At 44.6% G+C, this 14,378-nt stretch overlaps 1 protein-coding gene across 3 annotated transcripts; it reads left to right on the top strand.

The window, feature by feature from the left end:
- The first annotated feature begins 3,593 nt into the window (after positions 1–3,593).
- On the top strand, positions 3,594–14,270 carry fdft1 (farnesyl-diphosphate farnesyltransferase 1). Of its 3 annotated transcripts, none has more exons than XM_018735292.2 (8): positions 3,594–3,838; positions 8,340–8,437; positions 9,404–9,587; positions 10,019–10,147; positions 11,045–11,236; positions 11,586–11,762; positions 12,080–12,232; positions 12,722–14,270. In XM_018735292.2, exons 2-8 carry the CDS (start codon positions 8,346–8,348, stop codon positions 12,944–12,946), a joined length of 1,152 nt encoding a protein of 383 aa, XP_018590808.1. In that variant the 5' UTR covers positions 3,594–3,838; positions 8,340–8,345; the 3' UTR covers positions 12,947–14,270. The 3 variants fall into 3 exon arrangements, with proteins under 3 accessions (XP_018590808.1, XP_018590807.1, XP_029110927.1); XM_018735291.2 differs by lacking the exon at positions 3,594–3,838 and adding an exon at positions 5,062–6,016; XM_029255094.1 differs by lacking the exon at positions 3,594–3,838 and having other exon boundaries at positions 6,033–8,437.
- Positions 14,271–14,378: the final 108 nt, after the last annotated feature.

Genomic DNA, 14,378 nt, shown 5'->3' on the forward strand with positions numbered 1-14,378 from the left:
GTGACAGACTGGGAGATGCGGATCGCTGCCGCTGCCCAGCATTGCAAGAGAGTATTGCACCGCATATCACTTGCCTGGGAAAAAAATCAAAATTCAGAATCTGAATTATGGTTTCTACTGAATGTCTATTGCCAGCTTACCATCGTAAAGTCAAAAAAATCGTAAGTTGAACGAACCATTGTAAGTTGAGGACCATCTGTACGGACATCTTTCAATTATTTCAGAATCTGGGTTCTGTAAAAACCTCAGATAAACCTATAACAAGTTTTACAAAATACTCTAACACTTCATTATTTTAATAACTTCAAATAACATTAGAACTAATTTAAAATAACTGAAAATAAAATCCTTTCACCTCCACAATCTCCAGATTCAATGCTGGCAGCTGACTGATTCATTACATACAGCAAGCGTCTGCAAAATACGTCTCTAAATTAAATACACAATGAAGAGGTTAATAACGTTAAATTTACCTTTATTCATCTAGCAGATCCTTTTCACCAAAGCAGCATAAAACAGAGAAAAAAGTGCATTTTGTCAACAGACAATTATTAATGAAGACATTATTTATGAATCAGGATCTTCAAGTATTGCATAAAGTTAGAATATATAACAATAAACTTGACTCCAAAAACGTTTATTCAACAATTACTGACAGATTCACCCCATAAACGTGGAACCTTCCTCATCTTACTGATCATGGGCAATCAGAAACACCAGACATAAGCTGTGGACGCTCTTGACGAAAGCTGAACAAAGGCGCTCCCATACTTCTGTTCTAACGCTTTCCACTGCTAACTAACGATTGTGAACAGAATCACAGTTTGCATTCACTTTGTCACTGAAAAATTATAGAGTAAGATAACAAAGGAGATTTGTAAATAAAATGCAATTCAAAACAAACATCTGGAATTTGGTTGTATCTTTATAAAAGATTTCCACCTACGTAGAGCAAAAAGCAGAACAACTCTTGTGGACTTCATACCGCGGTAACAGAGGTCAACAGTATTTAGCAGAACCAAGATATGAACACAGAGAGAAGAAAACTGATTTGCTATGGATGTGAGGTACGTAAATTCACGTAGAAAGATTTGACTGAAGATATACTATCTGATATTTGTCAGTCTTCCTGTACAAGTAAGGAGGCCTCATTTCATGGTAATACAGTACTTGCACTTCTTGACAAACTTACGAAAATGTGGTTTACTTCCACTGTGTGTCGCCTTCAATCTTAGCAAAGAAACATAATTCACTGTGAGTTTACCAGGATGACCTCTCCTGAAGTGAGATTTTTGAATGTGAGTTTTTGTTCCCGAAAAAGCCCACTTCACAAGAGGAGGTTCATTTTTGCTTTTAGCGAACCACAAAAGGAAGTGAAATGCTGAACTCGAGATTTCGAAAACATCCCAAAACAGGAAGGTCAGCCAAAACGAACACTTATGTTTCACTGTTCTCTATTTAAAATCAAAATGTTAGTCACACAGTATTTAACGCATTAAAATGAGGAAAGAAAAACAGAACAGAGGTTTGTGATCTTTCTTGGCCATAAACCCAAAGCTAAGATGCACTCCTAAAAAAACAAATACATTGAAAGAAAATACTGCAGTTTATTGAAATGTGAATACCTTCACACAGATCTGTATCATAAAGAGCAACAACATAGGAATATTTTTTATATTTTATTTAGCTATACAATGTTCTTTTCAAAGCAAGCCCATCCATGGACCCCTGACTGAAAGCACCTAATTTAGAGCACGGAAACTATGTATTACTTATTTAACTATAAATATATTAATGAATTACGAAGGGGAAAGAAAAGTGCTGTTGAAAAACATGAGTTCAACTGCAAATTTTTTTAAACTGCTAATGAAATATACGAAAAAGGAATCCAAAATCCCTCTTAGTCCTTCTCGCTGATCTACTTATCCAATGGTCAGTTAATAGTTGCATTACCTTATGTGTGTTTCATGGTGTTTATGTTAACAGCTATAAACGTACTATTTTTTTTCAAATGTTATGAAAGTGCAACTTTTCAGTAATTTATAAAATTAACTTAACACTACAGCAAATAACCAAATCAAATCTCAAAGTATTTTATTTTAGACCAGCAGTGGGTGGCTGCATTCAGTCTCCCCTTTGAAAAAATAACAAACTGAAAAATCTTAACTACCTGGAAGAGCTCGCCAGTTTTACCTTGTTGAAACTGTACAGATTGCCCTTATAACAGTATACCCTTTATTAAGATTAGGGTTATTATTTATTTAGCTGCTGGCTTTGGCTATGTACTCATTTACACAGCACTTTGCTCCAGATTGCAAGTAAACAAGCACAGACACAACGCAAAATAATTACCACACTGTTACTGTACACTTGTTGATCCACTTTGTCCAAGGCATTTTACAGTATTCGGTCACCTTTACCCATTTATACGGCAGAGGCTTTTTTTTCCACTGCAGTAATTCAAGGTACTGATCAAGGGCACTACAGCAGGAGTAAGATTTGAACCGAGAACCTCCACCCAAGCAAGAGCTTCACATTGACTATTTGGCCTCTTTATTAGGCACACCTCGACTGTGTGTCAGGACCTGAGCGTGAACACTACAGAAGGTCCACATATACACACGCATTAGCTCCGAAGCACCCCTGAAATGCTCTGCAGGACCACGTCATCACACAAGTCCGAACCTTGTGTTACAAAGCTCGCGTTTCACGCACTTCTCCCAGACGCTTCACGAGTCAATGCTGCGGAACAATACAAAGGATGCGCTGCGTTCCAACGCCTATAAATAGGTCACGTGGGGTTCAACCCAACTGCCGTGTGAGGTGTTGGCGGGATCGGAATGGGAGGACATGTGTGTCTCGCGGTGGCCGTCACGTGGGGACTCAGTCAGGGAGGTGGGCCTCCGCGGGGCGGGTCTAGGGCTACATCAGACACCACTTGGTGCTTTTGCGATCCCCCACTTTTCTCTGTTTGCACAGCCGAACTGTCTTGTTTGTCAGCCGTGGGAGGAGCTCGACCGGCCCGTCGGCTCCGGTAGCCCATCCGCGAGAGCGTGCGCCGGGTCGTGCGCTCCGATATGCGTCTCTCCACACCGCTGTTGTACTCGGCGGTCAGCTGGCTCACGGTGGCCCGCCTGGTGCTGTGCACGATGCGTTTCATCCTCCTCTGTCCCCTTTCATCGACCAGCTTTTTGCGGCCGCAGCACTGCCGCTGGCTCGACGTTTTCTGCATGGTGGACCATTCTCGGTAAACCCGCGACACGGTGGTGCGCGAGAAGCCCAGCAGCGTTGCGGTTTCTGTCACACTCATACCGCTGCGTCTGGCTCCAACTACCATGCCCCGCTGAAAGTCGCTTAAATCCTGCGACTTGCCCATTATCTCCTGAATAGCGTAGCCACGGTGTCCCAGCGCTGCGCTAACCGTCCAGTTCTTCACAAACTTTTGTTAGAAAGGCACAGAACACCACCTACTCCATAATCACTTCATGTGTCGCATACCATTACGTCACGACGTTTCCAACCTCGCACGTACTACGTAATGACGTTTCAACGTAGCGACCAATCCAGCTTTACTTAGGCGCACCGTACAGGAGTTTGGAGTCACTGCTTGATTGTCCAACGGAGCTGGTGTGCAAGTTTTCTACCAGAAAGACTCCTGCTTTTGTGCGGTCAACAACTTGGCGACGAAATACTTTTTTCCTTGCTAATCGAAAAAGTGAATTGTAGAAGCTGTGAGGTGTCATGAGGGACCTAGGGAGTTAATGTGTAGTGGAGGGAACAGGTCCCAAGACTGATACCTGAGGTACACCTGTGAAGAGGACATGAGGAGACAAAAAAGGTCTTAAAGATAAAGTTCTAGCCAGCTAGGTGTTTCACCAATGCAGATTCTTAAGTGAATAGAAGACAGTTGTTAATGGTGTCAAAGGCTTATAACGGGTCGCAGAGAATGGGGATGGTTGAGAGATTCGGCCCAAGCTGAAAGTGCGCTTTAGGAGGACGGTATCTTTAGAGTGCCCTGTCTCAAAGGCAGATGGGAGAGGATCCTGGTTTCTTCTCAGAGGAGGACTGGTGATGCATTATTTATTCAGCTGTTTTGAGTAAACAAGGGAGGAGGGTGACCAGTTGTCAATGGCATTGTGGTTTAGCGATGGTATTTGGGAGCATGGAATTTATATAAGCCTTTATGAAGTCTGCAGGGATGTTGTCTGTATAGAGTGAGGAGTGGAACAGAAGTGATGTACGGTGCAATGCCCTAGGAAACAGAACTGTGTTTTTCGTGACCATTTCTTATTGTATTTAATAAGTTATGTGCTTTAGTTCAGTCTATATATATATACTGTATGTGTGTGTGTGTAGATGTATAAATATAGAAAAGAATATGTATATTTGACATATAACATCTGGCTCATAACAGTCATATAAAGTGAAAGTTGAGATTTCAAAGCAACAACTTTTTTCAGGCTCATTTCTCAGAATCAGAACGAGCTTTATTGCCAAGTATGTTCACGCATACAAAGAATTTGTCTTGGTGACAGGAACTTCCACAGCACAGACAGAATGACAGTGGCAAGATAGATGAGAAGATAGAGTATGTGAATAGGGGATGAAAAATATATAAAAATATACAGTACCCAATATTTTATACAAAAATAGTCACTAGTTACAAATGCAAGGGAGTGTGAGAAGAGATATGATGTGATAAAAAGTTATAAATATAAATAGCATTATGTATTGCACTGGTTTACTCTCTAGGGGAGAGATTTAGGTGTTCATGAGGTAGATGGCCTGAGGAAAGAAACTTTTCTTATGCCTGGCTGTCCTGGTGCTCGGTGCTCTGTAGCGTCGGCCAAATGGCAAAGGTTCGAAGAGGAAGTGGCCTGGATGTGAGGGGTCTAGAATGATTTTGCTAGCCCTTTTACTGACTCTGGACGAGTGCAGTTCTTGGAGAGCTGGGGGGGGGGGTGTGCCGATGATTCTTCCGGCAGTCCGAACTATCTTCTGCAGTCTTCTGATGTCTGACTTCGTAGCTGAGCTGAACCAGACAGTTATAGAGGTGCAGAGGACGGACTCGATGACTGCGGAGTAGAATTGCATCAGTAGTTCCTGTGGCAGGTTGAACTTCTGAAACCTTCCCTCACCTGAACCCAGTCCAAATGCCACATGGCAGTCCTTTTTTTGTCAGATCTTGACCATATGACAAATAATATGATGTATTATCTCCTTTTCATTGTGGGATAGCTGGTAGCCCGGTGGTTAGAGCTGCTGTTTTTGGACCCAAAGGTTCTACGTTCAGTCCCCACCTCCAGCTGTAGTACCTTTGGGCAAGGTACCTCCCCTGAATTGCTCTCGTAAAATTACGCAGGTGTATAAATGGGTAAATAAGTGTGAAGTAGCTTAACGTCGTAAGTCACCTTGGAGAAAAGTCAGCTAAAAAAATGTAATGTTAAAAGGCAGTCCAGGTATAACAATAATATCACTATACACGCTAGCCTATGGTACAAAAAAAAAAGACCTGTGTGAAGTGCTGATAGGGATATATAGGACAGGTTCCTGCATTATCTGGCCAAAATGTTTAAAATCATTACAGCGGTGTGTTGCACTCCGAGTAATACTGCCACAGGTACCGTCTACCGGTTATTACCGTTGCAAACTCCGCCCGCTTTAGACACTTTGTACGGGGCGGAACGTCACACGAGCACATCTGCTCAGTGATTGGCTGTTTTGCGCTGAGCCCATAACTGCTAAACCAATGATCAGCGTCAGTCGATATGACGCCCTTACATTGACAAGGTAGCGTTTGGTGGGCCGGACTGTCCCCACACGGCGTGATGTTGATGCAATTACAGAAATACGACGCAACGTTTCCTTGCCGGTAAAAGACATCCCTCAGTGTGCATCTACGGCCAGATATACAAACATGGACATACTGAAATCTTTAGGCCATCCAGAAGAAATATACAACCTGTTCAAATTTAAAATGGGAGGCTGTCGCACTGTCATGCCTAAATTGGACTATGTGAGTAGTTAACGTCGCCTTTCATCATGTGTGTCAAAGTAGTGCTAATTAACTGAATGACCTGAATAGTTAAATCTCATATGTCTGTTTTTTTTATATGTAAAACGGATGTTAACATCCGAAGGGGCGATGCTTTCACTGGGTATCAGCTTCCTGATTGTCAAAAAATGTTAAATTAAGAATGTTAAAGTATTTATACTTTGCGGGAGTGTGAATTAGTTAAAGTAAAGACAGAAGTCTTTAGTTCCTTAACCACAAGTGATGCTAGACATCCCGTTTTATATGATGCTAACGCTGTTGATACTGTAGTATCGAGTTGTTTGGTTGGGCTTTAATTTGCATTATGATCATTGAGAGTTACAGCATTTGCAGTGGTCAGGAACAAGCATTAGATGGAGAAAAGTTAATTGAATTGTATGGATTTGTGTTATGTAATAGGCTTGTGGGGTCACGGGGGGGGAAACGCTAATCGGGGGCTCGCGTCAGACGAGCGGTATCTGACCTTCCCGATGATCTTGTTGTTCGCTTCGCTTTGCTTTGATTTGAGTTATTTTAATATATTTCCAAGAAAGACATTTTTGAATAACTTGCAGTACCTGGCGTTGCAACATGCCATTGTTAATCCTTGTGCAGGATTAACCCTAAGGAGGGAAGGGAGGAATTACAATTAAATTTCAGTGTTTTCAATGTTTTGAAATGTTCTGATTATTCGATGAGACGTTATAATGCAATTTGAATGTGACTTTTTCTAGAGATTAAAAAAAATAGAATTTATGATCGGGAGACAAATGCAGTGCATGCCGAAGGATGCGTGTCTTCACATCAGGTTCTCGTTCACTGCCATGAGTGGCGGATCGGAACATTTCTGAGAACCGTCGGTGCTCGTTTCTGGCCGCCTGAGAGCCGCACTGTTGTCGGTCAGCGGTCGGTCAGCGCCATCGCACCGAGATCAACGTCCGAGACCGCGGCTTTTTGTATCTCTCTCACCGGTAGAGGGCAGCCTTGTCCTTGTGTCCATAGCCGGCCGGGCCTCGAGTTTCCTTCACACTCCGACATTGTACATATATACAGCGTAGACACCCTTGTGTCTCTTGTTTTCAGGAAGGTAAAACACATAAAAGCGATTCACATTTATAATGGGAACATATGTCTTTGTAATTGAAAGTGTAATTTTAACGAAAACGGCTATAATAATAATGTAGGGATCGGATTGGGCTAAGAAGGACGCACGGACACCGTTCATTGCATTACATGTAGTTTACATTCCGAACGTTTATTGGAAGAGCGGCACAGCCAATGGAAATAATGTGTAGGTCCGAGGAGCCCTTTTCCTCAAGGACCTGCACCTCAGTCCAGCCTTCCCAGCGTGCTTTGCGCTTCTCGCGCTCTCCTTCCCCTCACACACCGTCCAACAGGCACTGACCCCCTCATAATCCCCGTAGACCCCACAGCAGTGGAACAGCTAGTTCACATTTCACCCACAATTCTCAACTATTTACAGTAAACATCCTTAAGTTTCCCGCTCGAACACGACACCCCTCGGTAACGCTGCTCATTACAACAACAATAATGATAATAATATTAATAATAGAATAATAATTCTTCTGTAATGCGTAAATAACATTCTCAAGTCGCTTTCCAGCAAAGCATCAGCTGAATTAATCGAAGTAAACGTAATAATACCTTGACCTTTTCAGTAATAATAATAATACGATAGTCGAGTATTGTTGTTGAACTGTACTTTTAATTTGGAGAACTGTATTGCAAGGTTATTATGACACAACTTTCGAAACTGCTCGCGTTTGACACTGGAGGAATCTCGCTCCAGGTTCGCGGAGCGGCGGAACGCGAACCCGCGTCCTTCTGGATCGGGCACGGATTCGTCTCGTGGGGTGTGTCCGGGCGGGGTGTGGCCCTCAGCAAGTTAGTGTGTGGAAAAGTGGGCGGGGTGCGAACGCGCTGACTTCGGTTTGCTGTGAAACGTCGTGGTCGTTGTGCCCTTCAGCGCCGCAGCCCCTCGCGACCACGTGGCCCCGCAGCTGCTGCGACCGCGAGCGAGAGCTCGTGGGTGAGTTGGTGTGAGCGCGAGCGCGCCGAGCTCGCGGAGCGTCCCATGGCGGGGCCCTGCTGCAAGAGCGCGGCGCCGCTCTCCGTGTTCAAGCGCACCCTGGCGGTGTCTCCCCGGAGCGCGGGCCCCGCTCCTCGGGCCGCGCTGCCCGCGCTGTCCGCTCTGCTCCCCGCGGGGCGCGCGGGCACACGGCGGGCCGCCCGCCCGATCGGGGCCAGATACCCACAGGCCGCCTTGCTGTGCTTGTCGTGCCAGGGCTCCATGAGCGGCAGCCTGCGGACCTGTTACCGCTACCTGAACGAGACGAGCCGCAGCTTCGCCGCCGTCATCCAGGCGTTGGACGGGGAGTTGCGGTGAGGGATCGCGACCCGCCGCGTGTGTGTGTGAGAGAGAGAGAGAGAGAGTGGTTGAACACACACGCATATTATAATCTTCTCCAGGCTCTTCCACTGCTCTGTTTACTACATTTCTCAGCCCTGCATTTCCTCGTGTGTGCAGTGTGTGGTGTGTGTGCTGTGTTTACAGGGGCCAGAACACACGAGCAGGGCATCAGCTCCGATCCTGCACATCGTGGCACTCTTTACACTTTCCCTTTGACATCGGAGAGGCCGCTGCCTAATTATTAACTTTTTAAAACTTTTTGTTTAGTTCCATCTCTGTGCAAAGTGACTTGTAATGTTCGATAAACAACTTTACGAAGATTAACCCTCATATATAGCAGGGTATTCCTAGTACCTCCATCAAGGATGCTGCGTCATGGGTGGGATTCAAACGAAAGACTAACTTGTGTATGGGTTTGGAGGAAAGCGTTTGCTAAATGAATAACCCGCACGCCGCGCAGAGGCGGCATGGCCTTAACTACTGCCCCGCCTGCTGGCCGAGTGAGTTCAGGAGTCGGGGTACAGAAATCATTAGTGCTGAAGTGTGTTGGCAACGTGCACGTGCTGTGGCTTTCCAAGACCAGGGCTGAACACCTCGGCCATTTAGTAAGGTAAAGTAGTGGGATACCAATGGAATGCGAGGCAAGTATGCCTACAGCCAGGCTGCAGCGTCTCTAAATTGGGCAACCAGCTGCTCAGCGTGCAGAAGTCTTGTCGCTGTATAGCTAGGAGGTTGTCCTTGGTTACAGCACACTGACCCACATAGTGTGAGTACTGTCAGAAGTTCTCTCACGTTGTGTAAAGTCTGTTCAGCTTCTTTGCAGCTGCTGTTTAACCTGGCTTCTGGTCGACACGTGGTCCCATTCTCAGTGTCTGTGTGTGTCCTTGGCATCCTCCCTGCCTACAGCTGACCCCTCTCTCCTTCCACTTCAACCCCAGCCATGCCGTTTGCATCTTCTACCTGGTGCTGCGTGCTCTGGACACCGTGGAGGACGATATGAGCATACCGCTGGAGAAGAAAGTGCCGCTGCTGCACGATTTCCACTCCTTCCTCTACCAGGCCGAGTGGTGTTTCACCGAGAGTCGGGAGAAGGACCGCCAGGTCCTGGAGGACTTTCCCACGGTCAGTGGCTCTGCGCTGTACAGGCAGCGGCCAGTCCTGTCGTGGGTGTAGGTCTCATGGCAGCACTGGACGGTGTGACAGTTGGTAATTTTACACTTGTGTGTGTATGTGTAGTTGATGCTAAGCTATTTAGTGATTTTGTAAATGTATACGGCAGGGCAATTTTCACTGGAGCAGTTCAGGGTAAGTACCTTGATCAAGGGTTCTACAGCAAAAGAGATCAAGACCTGGGTCCTTTGAGTGTAACAGGAAGGGCCAAAATGTGGTATTTTCATTATATTGTTCTCTAACCGTGTGCTCTGATGAAACGCTAATGTCAGGATGTCCAGTCTGTGTAAACTCGGCCCTATCCACAGTCTTCTGCAGTCAGTGTCCTTCTGTGTCGCTGTGGCCGTACGTCCTGGAACACTGCTCTTGTTGGTACCGTGCAGATTTCCGTGGAGTTCCGCAACCTGGGCCAGGAATACCGCGATGTCATATCCGATATCTGCCACCGGATGGGGGTTGGGATGGCTGAGTTCCTGGAGAAAAGAGTGGGCTCCATGAAGGAGTGGGACAAGGTAATGCTCAGCGCCACATGATGTCGCACCACAGATGAGCTTTAGGTGTCTTGCACATGTGTTCTGGGACTCGTCCAGTTATTTCATTCGGAGCTGGGCTCAGAGTTTCTGGCATTGTTAATGCTGCAATACTAACAATGCAACAGAAATTATTATTAATACAGCTGAATCTAAAGGGGAAATTTATTCGTTTTTTGCTTGTTATAATGGCTGTAAAATAAGTCTTTACAGGAATCGTCGCTTGTGTCTAAGAACTTTTAAGGCGTGATGGAAGTTGAGGGTAAAAGTACAAGAATTACCTATATAATGCAAATTTACAAAGCATTTTTATTGCCTTTTTATTTCTCTGAAACACATACACACAGTTTAAAACCGCTTATCCCGAGTGGGGTCACGGTGAACCGGAGCCTATCCCAGCAACACACGGCGCAAAGCTGGAGGGGAAGGGGACACACCCAGGACGGGATGCCAGTCTGTCGCAAGGCACCCCAAGCAGAACTCGAACCCGAGACCCACCAGAGAGCAAGCCCCGTCAAAATCTGCTGCATCCCCGCTTTACTTTAGAAACTTGGAAATGTAGTTTCGATGTGTTATAAGATGGTGTCCCAACAGTTTGTAAGACGGGTCATTTGAGAGTGCCCGATGGGTGAATGCGGTATAATTGACATAAGCTGAGTTCATTTGGCACCGAAATTCAGTTAATACCGGATCAGAATATTAATCATCTTAATGATATATCGGCACAAGTTAGAATATCGATGCGTTTGATTGAAATACGTACAAGAGATAGCAGATATGTACTTGACAGGAATGGTAATAAGTATATTTAAAATGTACTGCTGTTTTAGAACACATTTTAAGTTGATCCCCAACTTGTTCTCCTGCTTTTGTTGGCAGTACTGCCACTATGTGGCTGGCCTGGTGGGAATCGGGCTCTCGCGCCTCTTCTCTGCCTCTCAGCTGGAGGATCCCGAGGTTGGACGAGACACCGAGCTAGCCAATTCCATGGGCTTGTTCCTGCAGAAGACAAACATCATTCGTGATTACCTGGAAGACCAGCGGGAGGGCCGGTCCTTCTGGCCAAAAGAGGTGTATCAAGCTATTTGGCCTTGGCCAGTTGGTCGATTGGGGTCAATCATAGTAATATGACATCAAATTTTAAATCATATTTTTTTCATCAGTAGCAAGTTACATAAATTGTATATAGATATCTTAATAATGCAAACTTGGTTCTCTTATTTGTTACTATTACAACGTTGTATTTGGCGTAACCCAAATGATAAATAGCAGTAATAATAAATAGTATTTGGATTAGGTTTTTTTTTTTTTTTTTTTTTGGTTGTAAACATAGTTGTTTTTTTTTTTTTAAATTCTTACGGTCAGACGTTTTTTTAATAAATGAAGCCAGGCTCTAAATTTTTATTCACTGATTACGTAGGCCTGGAGCCAGTTTGCAGCGCAGGTGGAGGACTTGGCCCTGCCGCAGAACCTGGAGTCTGCCCTCGCTTGCCTCAACCTGCTGGTGACAGATGCTCTTCGCCACGTCCCCGATGTCATCACCTACCTTTCACGTCTCCGCAATCAGAGCGTTTTCAACTTCTGTGCAATCCCCCAGGTTGGTCTCAGCACTGCTGTCTCTCTTCACTCAAGCCACGAGGGAAGAGCTGTGTAAAGCTCCATGGCTGCTGTTTTTGTTTTGGAGTGGTCAGGTCATTAGCAGTACCTTACTTTCATTGCCTTCATGGGAAGTGTGATGTTTTTGATTTGGATGCTGTTACTTGGCTGAAGCTTGAATTGTGTAAACAGTGAATTGTTAGTAAGTACTTGTTGTTTTTAAATTGTTATGGGGGAAAAAAATGCAGGTATTTAACCATAAAAAAAATCCTTTGGAAATGACAAACTAAACCATCAGTATATTCTCTTCCTCCCCAGGTGATGGCGATGGCGACCCTTTCTGCTTGCTACAACAACTCCCAAGTGTTTCAGGGAGTGGTTAAGATTCGCAAGGGCCAAGCCGTCACCCTCATGATGGAGGCCACAAACATGGGTGCAGTCCAAGCCATCATCTCTCAGTACAGCCAGGAGGTGAGTCTAATCTTCAGTGTCGGGAGCTTTTAACCTGGCTTTTGTGGACACCTTCAGCATCTGTGGGTGGGCTTCAGGGGGCCCAGGATACGCAGGTTTGTTTAGAAAATAGCAGTGCTGTCTACCTAAATTTTTCAAAAACTAAGTAATAATGTTACCATGCTGTAACTACTAGTGACATAATGCTGCATTAAGGTAATACATTTTAAGTGCAAAAATAGTATTTTCTCTGAATTTATGGGCATTTTTCTCTGAGGGGTCCTTGGCTTCCATCAGATTCTAGAAAATGCCAAGAACCCCTCTGCTCAAAGGCGATGGTGACACTTCACCTACTAAAAATCATTGAAGAAGTATATTAAGTAAAGCTACTTATTAAATTTCAGTGTAAAAAAAGACCACGTCTCTTTTGTTGCCATGTTAAGGTGTAAAACGGCTGTTCGCACAGACACATTACCAGACTCGTTCTTCTTTCTTGGATGCTTCAAACAGATACTCCAGAAGGTATCCCAAACGGATCCTTCCAGAGACAAGACCTTGCTGATCTTGGAGCGGATCCGTGAGAAGGCTATGCCCCAGGACACGTTGAGGTCACGTGCCCACCACCTGTCTCCGGTCTACCTGTCGGCTGCCATGCTGCTGGCCGCTCTCAGCTGGCAGTATCTCACCGCTGCTGTGGGACAGAGTCCGAACACCACAGACATGCAAGGCCACTGAGAGAAGAATCGTGGGACAGCACATAGACTGAGGGGGCCCTAGAGGCCTGCCACTCCCTGAGGAAGTCCAGCCACTGGTCCTAACTCACTCTACTTTTGTGGTCATTGCAGGTCTTGTTAGGGGCTTCCAGTTGCAGGTCAGCAGATTGAAGAAGTGTGATTTACTCGTTCTGCTGCCTTTCTCAGATCATGATCACAAACTACAGTAAATACTGTGATCAGATCACTGTCCTTTTGAAGAACCTTCTGGCAGCAGTTATGTGAGTGCGGGAGTGTTTGTCGCACTCCGGTGATCGGTTCTCAGCTGTGAGATAGAAACTGAAAGGTTTCAGACTGACGTCTGTCCAGTTGAGACAAATTGTGTCACAAAGTTTAGATGGAATTGGGGTTTGCAAAAATGTCTTTTCTGTGTTAATGCAAAATGTATTTCAGACTTAACTTTAGCTTGAGACATGCTTGGAAATGTTCTGGTGGGATTTAATGTGCAACAGACCAACTTAAACACTGGTCTGTGTTGTTAAAACTTGATCATAGCTTAGTTTTATTCACAAAAACTAACATTTCCTTTGAGGATATCTTTCAGTTGAATCCCAGTTCCAGCCAGAAAGTAATCAAGCTCCTTTAGTCAACCAAAAGAAAAAGCAGAGGAAGCAACCACTTTTGGAGGGTTTTACAGGAAAATGAACCTGGATAGCACAGTTCTGGAAGGGTGAGTTTAGTGGCAAAGCACAAAAGCACTTGTTACAGGAGATGCTATGGATGATTTTTACCCTAAATCAGAGTATGTTTAAAAAACAGTATGATTTCGAAAGTCGACTTCTCCATATTTTGAGTTTTGCCCCGTTTTTACCCTTTTCTGTAATTTACTTTAAACTTTGCTTTTTACTTTGGACTAAATAAACAATGTTGAAAATGTTCTGTAATTTGAGGCGGAGAAAGATGGCGGCACAGAGCTTCTTTGTCCTGTGCGCAACACATCAGGCTTGTGCTTTGTACAGAACTACAGTGGAAAATGAACATTGTTATGTAATGCTGGCTCGTGTTTTCTACTTAATTCTCCAAACGCAAATTATGCTCAGCTTGTAGTAAAATAAGGAATAACGGGCTTGGAAGCTTGAACCCCCATGTATGCAGGATTGATGCGTGATGGGGGGGAGTCACGTGGGCTGAAGAATTGTTTCCCGCCAAAACGAGTCCGTAAATGAATAAATGTCTTTCGGGAAGCCCGAAGTGGCCTAGAGTTAATTCTAAATTCATTCTGATAATTTCCTGAAAGGGTAACCAGAGGTCCGATAACTAAAAATGTAATAAAGATGAGAACAATGCCAGTGTCTAAATTTGTGCATTTATTATTACGCAGTTAAATAAGGTCACATGAGGAATCATACCTTTAAAATCAGCTGTTGACGAAAAGAATGAAAGTAGCGATATGG

The sequence above is a fragment of the Scleropages formosus genome, chromosome 1 (assembly GCF_900964775.1).
Source record: "Scleropages formosus chromosome 1, fSclFor1.1, whole genome shotgun sequence".
NCBI classification, from domain to species: Eukaryota; Metazoa; Chordata; class Actinopteri; order Osteoglossiformes; family Osteoglossidae; genus Scleropages; species Scleropages formosus.